Here is a 12,016-nt window from a genome sequence, read left to right on the forward strand (position 1 = left end):
TTCTTCGTGGATCATGGATGTGAATAGGCCAGATGGCATTCCTCAGAACACCAGTGTTTACAGCCGAGAATGCTGAATTGGTACATATCTGGGGATAAGTTAACTGTTTGCTTTGCAGTCTGAGTGTCTTGCATTGCATGGGCAGACGAACCACTGAAAAAGAGTGAACTCATCTGCATGAGACCCCCTCTTGCTTTAATTTTGTAATAGTTGCACTGTGTATTTGGGGCAGTTTGCAGTTATGTATTGAGTAGAAGACTTCTTCATTCACCCAGCTAGTGCCCTCACGTCCCCAAGCCACCCCAATGTTTAGGCAGATATGATGGTCAGTTTGAACCCAGCAAGGTCCCACAAACAGCAAATAAGATGGATGCTTAGTCACTGCTTTGTTGATTGAGGGATGTTGACCAAGACACTGGGAGCACTCCCCTTTCTTTCCATGGTGCAGTGGAACTTTTGCGTTCATCCCTGCATTTACCCACGGCCCCAGATTACCATCTTATCTGAAAAATAAGCCACCTCCAACAATGCAGCACTTAACATTACACTAAAGTAATATCCAGTACCTGCTTTGCCAGTGAATTGTCAGTTAGATTGTGCTATGCTCCTGAAATGGGGCTTGGAAGAAGTCCCAGTCTAATTGTAACCATTCAGTGATGGGGTGGGCAGTATTTCCAGCATTTTCTGTTTCTATTTGATTTCCAGCATCTTCTGTTTCTATTTGATTTCCAGCATCCACAGTACTTTGCTTTGGGTTGGACAAATCTTCTCCACAGCAACTTTTGACCCTGTTCTCCAGATATAGTCCACAGAGTTGACTGACTGACTGGTGTGGACTTTTATAGTGTCCGCACAAATGTGATACCTGTGTAGCAACATCAGATGTTTTTTTTTAGGAATTTACACGTTTAATAATTTATGATCACTGGCCTCTTTAGGTTCATGACAATGAGCAGCTGAGTCATTTAAACCTGGAGCTGGAAGAGAGACTGCAGGAACTGGAACGGACAGTGCAGCGCTACAATGACAATTCTGTAGACCGGAAGCAACTGCTGGAAAACATGCAGAGCGACAAGGCTACGATAAGCAGAGCACTGACACAGAACCGTGAGCTCAAGGAACAGCTAGCAGAGCTTCAAAATGCATTTGTCAAACTTGTGCGTACTCTACCATCACCTCTATGTAAAACCCTACTCCTTACACCCAAATGTGTTTAATATTTTTCACTAATGCTGATACAACTGAAATACAAAGGTTTTTTAGTGGATCAAAATGCAGAAGCTCCGCCATGTATTTTGAGTGTATTTTGACTGCACTTTTAATCTGTGAAGTGAATTCAGCCCTAATGTAATACCTATCTTTAAAAAGGGCGACACAGCTAACTTGAATAATTGGAGACCAGTTAATTCAACACTGATGCTTGTTGCATGAGTCAATTGAGATTAATAGATTTTTGGAATGGAAACGAGGGAACTGGGATAGGGAGGGAAACTAGCTGAGATAGACGATCAAACATAAATAGCTTTAGGAACATACAGCCTATACCTGCTCCTATTTCTTATTTTCTATGTAAACTTTTAGAAGCTTTAAAGATAAAATTACTAAATATCTAAGTGAGAAAATAACTGGAAGCACTGTTGCTGATTGTATAAAGGAAAATTGTGTCTGACAGAAGCCAATAGAGTTCTTTCAAAAATAACAGATAACGGTGGCTACGGTGTACAGAGATTTTTGGAACACCTTTGAAAAGGCACTACAGAGGAGACCATCGGAGAAGGTTAAAGTGTATGGAATTAGGGGAAGGGTGTCAAATGGGATTTAACTGGTTAGAAGCAAGGAAACAGGAGGAGCTAAGGGCAGTTTCTCAGAGGGGATGGAAATGGGTAGCGGTGTCCAACAGGGTTCTGTTCTAGCTCTGCTTATTTTTGTTGTGCATAATAACAAATTGGACAGTGAGCAATAGAGAATGGTGTTTAAATTGGCAGATGATAAAATAGAAGGCATAGTAAATATTTGAGGACCAAAGGCAAAAAGCCACAAGGCAAATAAGTGGCAGAATTCTATGTCAGCAAGTTTGAGATGATGCAATCTTGTTAAAAAAACTAAAATTGAAACTGCTTTATGGCAAGAGATACAGAATATACAAGTCAAGTTATATTGGTGAACCTGTATAAAACCTCTGGAGTATTGTATGTTGTTTGAGCTCCACTGTATAGAAAAGAGGTTTAAATGATAGAGAGGGCCACATCTCTTCTATATAGAATTTTTTCCTGTTCCCCAGATGTGGTCCATAGCATTACTGAAGAAAGAATGAAGGCTCTTTTTGTTTGATTGGAGGAGATTAGGGGAATGTTTCAATAGAAGTGTTTAATTGCAGAATCTAGGATGATCAGAGATAGAAATAAGACTTGGGACAAAGCAGAAGAATTTTTTTTTTAAAGAGGGCTTTGAGGCTGGAAAATGCATTGCTAGAGTTAAAGATGTCAACATTTTAAAATAGGTTTGATAAATGGGTTGAGAGAAAGGAAAATAAATGGATATGGGAACATGACAGACACATGAGATTAAAACGGCCACTTGTGGAGGATAAACAATGTCCTATTTGTGCTGTTTCTTCACCAATATTACAATACTCCTTCCTCCCTTATTTATTCTGTCCTTTAAAAATATTGTAACCCAAGATGTTTGTTTCACACGCCTGCCCAGATTTCAGCTAAGTTTCTGGTAATGTAATTAAATCTAAATTGTCCTGTGACATAATTAATCCTAATTCTCCCAGTTTATTTTGTACATTTTATTTGTACTTTGCAATGTAAATGCACAGCTTATTCACAAAGTTTGCATGTGAACTCTTCCACTGGATATTAATTTCGGAGCAGTGTTCACAGAAATCTTGAGAACAATCTGTTCATTGTCGTGCTCAGAATTGTCATTTGACCATTGTCAAGATCGCCATTGTCATTCACTCCTTTAAAAAATGTGCACTTAACCCTCGCTCTCTCGCGCTCACTCTCTCGCGCTTGCTCTCTTTGATATGTTTCTTGATTCTGTCAACTATGCTGTCCCCGCCCCCACTATTCCTTGCTGCGAGAGGCACCAGGACCCCATTGATCAAATTCTATTTTGTTAACTATTTCATCCCCCTCTAATTTTTTCCCCCCAGCAGCTTGCTCCATGCCAGTCCTGTCACCTGGTTCTATATCTGATGCGACATGGACGCCGCAACGCTTTCAGTAGCTTATCCTCCTCTGCTTGCGTGGTCACCTCTGGTGTACCTCAGGAATCCCTGCTTGGTTCCCTCTTTACCATCTACATGCAATCCCTTCATGCCCAGTTTAAAACCTGGGATCTGAGTCCATATACTCATGACAGTGTGGTACCTTGTTAGGATGACTCCATTGATCCAAAGGTTGTTGCGACACACTCTAATCATCTATCTGACATCAGAACCTGGATGAGTCAAAACTTTCTCCAGAGCATCGTTGGCAAAACTAAAGTCAGCCTGTTTGGCTCCTGCTGGCACTTGTGCACTTCTGCCTTTGACTCATCAGTCTCTCTGTTCGCCCGAAAGAGTGCTAGAAACTGTAGAACTATTTAAACCGGAGCTCTGTTCCACATTTATTCTGTTATCAAGACCACATTCTTCCACCTCCACAACATTATAGGGCTCTGCTCCTACCTCTCCTCCGATCTTCTTGTTGCCTGATCCTCCATACCTTCACCTTGAGACTGGATTTTGCTGATATTCTCCAAGCTGACTTCCAGCCTCAATAGACGCAAATTTTAAGCAATTCAAAATGTTTCCTCCTCAGCCCCCCACCAGCACTAAAACCAAAGATACAAGCAAAATACTACAGATGCTGGAAATCTGAAACACAAACAGAAGATGCTGGAAAGACTCAGCAGGTCTAACACATCTGTGGAGAAATAAGACAAGAGTTGAGTCTGAAGAAGAGCCATAAAGACTCGAAACGTTAACTTTTTTTTTCTCTCCACAGTTTTTCCAGCATTTTCTGTTTTTGTTGCACTAAACCCTACTTTTCCATTACTCTCGCCTCCAAGCTTCACTCCATATGTTTAAATCAAAATCCTAATTCTTGCACCGTTTTTGGAAACAATTATTTGGCCATGTTAAATCATGCAAATGAGTTGCACAAGATGCCCTATTACATGGGGGATATTAAGAATTATTTTGAGGAATAATAAGAGTTTTGCTGTTTTTAAATATATGTATGATCTCTATTAACTGTTTCACAGACCAATGAGAACATGGAGCTAAGCAGTGCATTGCAGTCAGAAGAGTATGTAAAGAAAGAGTTGGCTAAGAAGGTGGGACATATGCACGAGAATGTGGCAGATTTGAAAGAAAAGGTATTGATTCCTCCCACAGTGCAAAAATGTCAAGTGCTTTATACTTTCCTTACATTGTGTGGATCCTAACCCAGTTGCAGTTTCGCTCGAAGTATCATCATACTAGACTCCTGCTATATGCAGGGAGCTGACATTAATATACTTTGCTCCTATGCAAGTTTTATTCATGAGTATTATATATCTTTTCAGATGTTCTCTTTTTTTTTGCATCTTGGAATGTATAGTTTGCCTTGGATTACATAGAACCGGAGCATGTTCTTTGTGACAAGCTGAACATTCCTGCAGTAGTGGGCCAGTGTGCACTAGGCAGCAGAACAAATCATTTCTCTTCAGCTGGAGCACTGAGTTTTCGATTTCGACAGCTTGCAAGATCTGTACGGAACGATGGGAAAGATATTTGAGGAGATTTTCATTGTAGGCACACAGTAGGACATCAAATCAGGACGTTCATGTCTATCTTGAACTGTCGATGCAAATTGATATAAAAGATGTCCATTTTTTAAACTTTTTGTGAAAAAAAATAATAAATGTTCTAGCAGGTTGAGTCATTACATGGTAGGGTAGGGGGAAGCTATCTTATCTTCACCTGATGGAAATGCACACAATGGCATACAGAATGTATAATAAAAAGTAGCAGGCGTCAGGAAGTGGAAGAAATGTTTAAAACATAAACTGTATTGCAATTGTCCTGAAGAATGGTATTTCTTTCCCTGCTGTTATACTCCTCTCCTGATGACCAGTCGGTGAAGGAAGAAACCAGAGCTAATCTTTACGTGGTATAGATTTATTCAGAGTGAATCATTGCAGGTACATAGCTCCTAGTTTGACTCACCCGCTGTGTCAGCAAGTGTCTCTTTATATGTGCTCAAGTAATGCCCTTCACTCTTTAAAAAGTGGTAGGAATTTCCCAGTGACTGGCTCAAAGGATAACACAGGATTTCACGTTTTAAGACTTTTACTGTAACAAGTACACTAAAATCAGCATAAACTAGGAACACAGGAGTAGGCCATTCAGCCCGTTGAGCCTGCTCTGCCATTCAATACGATCATGGCTGATCGCCCACTTCAATGCCTTTTTCCCCATACTATCCCCATATCCCGTTATCCTTGATATTTAGAAACCTGTCAAGCTTCCACATCTTCTGGGGTAGAGAATTCCAAAGATTCACAACCATCTGAGTGAAATAATTTCTCGTCCTCTTGGTCCTAAGTGACTTCCCCCTTATTTCAAAATCGTGTCCCCTGGTTGACTCCCCGTCCAGGGGAAACATCTTGCCTGCACCTACCCTGTCTATCTCTTTAAGTATTTTGTAGGTTTCAATGAGATCACCTGTCATTCTCCAAAAATCTAGAGAGTACAGGCCCGGTTTCCCCAATCCCTCTTCATAGGGCAGACCCACCATCCTGGGAACAAGTCTGGTGAACCTTCGTTGCACTCCCCCTGGCAATAATATCATTCCTAAGGTAAGTGGACCAAAACTGAACAATAATTAAGCAACTAATGTGCTAAACCATAGAAAAGGTATTCCCTAGTAACTTCTTAGCGTAACCGAAAACCCACGTCTCAATTATACATTACACGCACTCTCTGTAGACAAGAAATCTTGGGTTTAAAGTCCAAAGTTTGTGGCAGTTCTAACACGACCTCTCTATCCCACCGGGCCAGCGGGGTGGTGGGTGTGAATCTTCCAGTGTCCTTTCAAACAAAGCCCCCTTCAATCAACCCTTTGAACATAATCAGATAGACTTCTCATTGCAAGGTCCCCTGGTCACTTTGTGGTCTTTAATTCTTCACAATCCTTGTTTCCTTGAATAGAGATTTGGCCCTCACCAGCCCTCCGCTTTACTTTGGAGTTCTGTCTCCATAATAAGCAGGACACATGGGGTTTGTCTCCAGGAGGGTTCAGTATGAAGTCGCATGGGCTTGTCTCTGAGATCCTGTTGGAGGTCACTCACTCCCAACTACTCCATTTTACCTTGAATTAAAGAAGACAGTTTAAAACATAACCATCTTGTAACATCCAGCAGTCATAATACTATGTATACTTGACTTCAGTCGATACTTTGACCGCCTGCCACTCCCTCTTATGCTTCTCCAACCAGGATGATGTAAGCTGCTGTCTTCTATATTGCCATCTCTCCTCAGTGAATAGTTAGAAATGTTCATACTCCAAATGATGCAAACCAATAATCCTTGTTGCCCACTGTCTGATTAAACATGAAGGGTATATTTTTGCTACACATGATGTACAGGGTGAATCTCTTCCTGCCCCTGCCCTGTGGTATTTGGCCTAACAGTCTCATCTATAAACTGATCCAAGTTGCCCAAAAGAGTTTGAAGTATATAGATTGGTTGTCCCCTCGACAATCATGAAGCCAGCAAAGACAATGCTAAAGCAAGCCACCTTCCCTGCTTTTGCGGTTGTAGTTATTTCAGCTGATATTCCAATGCCTCTTGTGTTTTTTTTTGTAGCTTGAAGTGAAGTCACAGGAAGCTCAGACCATGCAAGGAGAGAGGAATGAGGTATGTGCTCACCTACAACAGTACATAGCAGCTTACCAGCAACTGGTGGCTGAGCGAGAGGAGTTTCAGAAACACATACAGCAGGCCCATTTCGTGGACAGGCTGCAGCATGAGGAGGTACAAGAGAGAGTCCAAAATGAGTTGCAACCGAAGGATCATATGGTGACAAAGGTGAGATTAAAGATTCAGTGGTAGATGGAGAACTGGTTATCTTGTAATTTTAAGCAAATGTTAATGTAAATGTGTAATTTCCTGAATGTTTGCTGCCAGCAGGAGCCTCACTTGCTGGGAGTACATACTGGGACGTCATGAGCACGATCCCCATGATTTTCCATCTATGGCTCCTGTAATGCCAGTTCTGCTGCATTCAACACTTAGTGGCATTTTATCACAAAATTGAGAATGAATTGTGACAAAATGGGTGACCATTTAAGATATACGAAATTTAAAAGTAAGAAAGAGTGAACTAGAATTAACAATATGCCAAAGCAACAACGAGTGGCCCATCAGCCACTCCCTGCCTTTCAAGCTCCATTTTAGGATTTGATGCAACCAATTTAAACTAGACATTGCTGAATTTAATAAATGACATGTAATGTTTGAAAAATTGAATAGATTGCACATCTCTGCCAGTTTAGACTTCTGAAGTTGTAATAGATAATAAGGGGCAGGAGGTCATGACTCTGTGTGCGTGTGTGTGCGTGCGCGTGTGTCCACAGTTACTTTTAATAATAAAATGTGTCCATCCACAGGAGCAACTGGAACGGTTGAATGATGAAAATAAAGGACTGAAGTCAATGATCAGCAATCTATCAGCAGACTTGAGCAAGATCAGTTCACAGCTTGGGGAAGGTGTGAGAACCTGAGCTTTCATTTCTAGCCGCTTTTAAATGTTGCCTCCTACGCTTTGAATCCAGATTATTTTGAAATTCTGAATTGTATATTCACCAAGGCTCGGGGACTCCAACCAAGTCGTAACCCAAGCCATGTTTGATTCCACTGAGTAGTGAGGCTTATAGTGTGAACTTGTTTTTGTGTCGAAACCTCAAACTCTCAAGATTGTCACTGATTAAATGCTGCAGGTTAACACATCAAGATAAGTGAAAAGAAATTCCGGCGTTAACGGCTATTCCATTATATCTTTTAAAATTTAAATTATTTTGAACAAGGTGTGAGAATTATCACTCTTAAGACTCTTAAGAATAATATTTTCATTAAAAGGGATGATTATCATGTATGGGTTTGTTATTCAGCTAATTTGTTATTCCTAGGTTCAACAGGTCCCTGTTGAAGTTAATTAATATTTAACTTTGTGCCACCAGATGATGGATTGCAAGGTCATCTCATTGCCAAGCATGGAAATCAGAAGACCAATCATGTTACAATACCAGCAGAACTGGAAGCTAAAGAGGAAATGGTAAGAATGCCTTTAGGGCAATTCAGGAACATCCTCAGGATGCTGAACCTGAGTATCAGCAGGCAGAACCTTGGATTTGATGTAGGTTCCATCTCCCGTGCTGTTGTCGTTAGACCAGCCACACTACTTGGGAAAAACATTCGAGCAATGGACAAGGACTTCCTGACCAGGAAGGGAGAAGAACTTCCTGACCAGGAAGGGAGAAGAGGTGGAGTGAGCTCCCTAGGAGGCAGGTTTTGTTTAAGTCTCCTGATGTCCAGCTCAAAACATGCATGATCAGACTGTAAGAGATTAGAAGGGCTGAATATTATCACAGAGAGTACAAAAGGTTCCACTGAATAAGTTGTCTGGGATGCAATCCAACTTAATCCCTCAGTCTTTTACATACGAGCATACGAATTAGGAGCAGGAGTAGGCCATTTGGTCCATTGAGCCTGCTTCGCTATTCGGTAAGATCATGACTAATCTGATTGTGGCCTTTAATTTCCTGTCTACTCCTTATACCCTTTGACTTCCTTGTCAGTTAAGAATCTATCTAACTCAACCTTAAAAATATTCAATGACCCTGCCTCCGCTACTCTCTGGGAAAGAAAATTCTACAGATTAAATGACCCTTGGAGAAAAATTTTCTCTTCATCTCCATGTTAAATGTGAGACCCCTCCTTATTTTTAAATTGTGTCGCCCAGTTCTAGCATCTCCCATAAGGGGAAACATCCTCTTTGCATCCTGTCGAGTCCCTCAGAGTCTTTTATATTTCAGTCGGCTCACCTCTCATTATTCTAAACTACAATGGATACAGGCCTCACCCGTCCTACCTTTCCGCATAAGATAAGCCCTTTATCCCAGAAATCAGCTGAGTGAACCTTCTCTGAACTGCTAATGCACTTATGTCCTTTCTTAAATAAGGAGACCAAAACTGACACAGTACTCCAGATGTGGTCTCACCAATACCCTGTACAACTGTAGCAAAACTTCCCTACTTTAATATGCCATTCCGTTTGCAATAAATGACAACATTCCATTTGTCTTCGTAATCATTTGCTGTACCTGCATACTAACTTCTTGCGATTCATATACTAGGGCACCCAGATCCCTCTTTAACACAGAGTTCTGCAGTCTCTCTCAATTTAAATAGCATACTGCTTTTCTATTCTTCATGCAAAAGTGGACAAGTTCATATTTTCCCACATTATACTCTGCCAATTTTTGCGCACTCCTTAACCTACCTATGTCTTTTTACAGATCTTTGTGTTATCTGCAAATTTAGCAACCATACATTCGGTCTCTTCATCCAAGTCATTGATATAGATTGTAAATAGTTGAGGCCCCATTACGGATCCCTGTGGCACTCCACTCATTACATCTTTCCAACCCGAAAATGACCCACTTATGCCTACTCTGTTTCCTGTTGCCTGACCAATCCTCTATCCATGCTAATATGCTTCTGGCTACACCATGAGCTCTTATTTTATGTAGTAACCTTTGATGTGGCACCTTGCCAAATGCCTTCTGGAAACCTAAGAACAGCACATCCACAGGTTCCCCTTTATTCATGTCGCTTGTGACTTCCTCCAAGAACTCTAATAAATTAGTCAAATGTGATTAGCATTTCACAAAACCTTGTTGACTTGTTGTCTGATTGCATTGAGGTTTTCTAAGTGCCCTGCTGTAACCTCCTTAATAATATATTCTAGCATTTTCCCTATGACTTTCCCCTAGGCTAACTGGCCTGTAGTTTCCTGCTTTCTTTCTCCAGAGTTACTGTCTCGAGTTACATTCACTATTTTCCAATCTGCTTTGACCTTTCCAGAATCTAATGAATTTTTGAAAGTTGAAGCCAATGCATCTACTATCTTAGCATCCACTTCTTTTAAGACCTTTGGCTGAAGTCCATCATGGGGACTAGTCAGCCTTTAGCTCGAGTAATTTTCTCAGTAACCCTTTCCCTTCTGAATGGAATTGTTTTAAGTTGCTCCCTCCCGTTCACGTCTTGATTTACAAATATTTCTGGGATGTTATTTGAGTCTTCTAAAGTGAAGACAGATGCAAAATATTTGTTCAATTCAGACACCATTTCATTATTTTCCATTATTAATTCCCCAGACACACTCTAGAGGACTTTGCTTACTCTTTTCCTTTGTAAATACCTGTCTTACTATCTGTTTTAATATTTCTAGCTAGCTTTCTCTCATACTCTAATTTCCCCCTCATTTTTTTTTTTAGTCATTCATTGCTTTTATTTTTATGTTCTGCCCAGTCTTCTGACCTGCCACTAGTCTTTACTGACAGGATTTACCAGACAAACAGAATAGAAGGAAGAGCACAACAGGTGGATCAGCACCTGAAAAGGTTTAGTGTGTAACTCTTCATCAGAATGGGTGAAACATTCCAAACCATTTTTTCAGTACCATGTGTGAGTTCTTAAACTCTAAGCTATGAGGGTTAATGCCTCACTAAATTACCTGATGAAAACTTGCTATCCATCTTTAAACTGTTTTTTACTGATATGCTTAAACTAATCTGGATGAGTATTGTTTTTAGATTTTGCCCAAAATACCAAAGAAGATGGCTATAATTATAAATAGATTTAAGATTTAATGTGTTTCTAGTTTTTTTAAAAAAAAGGGTTGAGAGATATAGTGAGAAGAAGGTTGGTAGGTGAGGTTAAACTATGAGAAAAGGAACACACTTGTTAGATGTAGTAGCTCGTTCCTGTTACATTCCAGCAACTCAAAAGAGGAGTTTTGGGGTGAGGATGGATAACTTGAGATTGGGGAGTAGCTGCATTCTCTGCTGTCAAGATACCTCCTGCTGATGTTGTAACCTGTGAAGGTGAAATGAAGCACCACCCTGATCAGTGAATATATTCTCCTTTATCCCTCCCTAGTCAAGTTTGGGCTGCAGTGCTCCCAGGTTGTAAACACCTGGATTAAGGTGATGTGTTCAACAGTGATTGCAAAACACACTCTACACCCCTTTATTATTTTGGCACGTAATTAATCTTTTTATTAGGTGAGTTCCATATCCTTTCAGTTTTGTATAGAACTGAAACAAAACTGTCTGATCCATAGCGACCAGGTGGCTATCACCGGTGATGTAGTACCTTTTATAAGTTTTTTGTCTGAAACTCTCTTCCATCCATTGTTCAGGCTGATTTGCAAAATTCAACACTAAACCAAGATCAGCTAACTCCGCAAAACTTGGAGCAGGAACAGAAACAGCAGGTGCTACTACCACAAATGTCAGCTGTAACAGACGAGCAAGAACAGTTCAGAGGTATTCTCTTAAGTATTTTCACCTAAGTTGTTTTATTTTCATTCTCAGTAATCTGAAACTGCATTAGACTGACACTTTTGGAGATGTCAGTACTCTAGAGTCATCTTTTATACAGCAAATTCCAACACAGGAGATGATCTGATAATTACACAAAGGAGAAACGGGTGCAGAATGGAAAAGAAAACCAATTGAAGTTATTCTCTGGAATGTCTCAAATAAGTGAAATTTGAGTAATGTACTGAAATTATATATTAATATACTCAAAAGGTAAACTCAGATGGTGGCAACACTGTATAACATAATAAAATATTGGGTTTATAATCGGGCCATCCACACCCAGTGCAACAGCAGCCTTGTGTAGAGAAGGTGAGACTTCCATGGATTCTGCATTAAAAATATGATAGATGTGGCTGTAGGAAATTATCAC

At 40.3% G+C, this 12,016-nt stretch overlaps 1 protein-coding gene across 2 annotated transcripts in view; it reads left to right on the forward strand.

Moving 5' to 3' along the window:
• Positions 1–12,016, forward strand: part of golga2 (golgin A2) — a 75,659-nt gene that overhangs the window by 42,915 nt on the left and 20,728 nt on the right. For both annotated transcript variants that reach the window (XM_078550085.1, XM_078550086.1), the window contains exons 19-24: positions 939–1,157; positions 4,258–4,371; positions 6,845–7,066; positions 7,648–7,747; positions 8,218–8,312; positions 11,463–11,589. In XM_078550085.1, the coding sequence (XP_078406211.1) occupies positions 939–1,157; positions 4,258–4,371; positions 6,845–7,066; positions 7,648–7,747; positions 8,218–8,312; positions 11,463–11,589 (877 nt within the window). The remainder of the gene's footprint in view (positions 1–938; positions 1,158–4,257; positions 4,372–6,844; positions 7,067–7,647; positions 7,748–8,217; positions 8,313–11,462; positions 11,590–12,016) is intronic.

The sequence above is a fragment of the Cetorhinus maximus genome, chromosome 10 (genome assembly GCF_964194155.1).
Source record: "Cetorhinus maximus chromosome 10, sCetMax3.hap1.1, whole genome shotgun sequence".
NCBI lineage: Eukaryota > Metazoa > Chordata > Chondrichthyes > Lamniformes > Cetorhinidae > Cetorhinus > Cetorhinus maximus.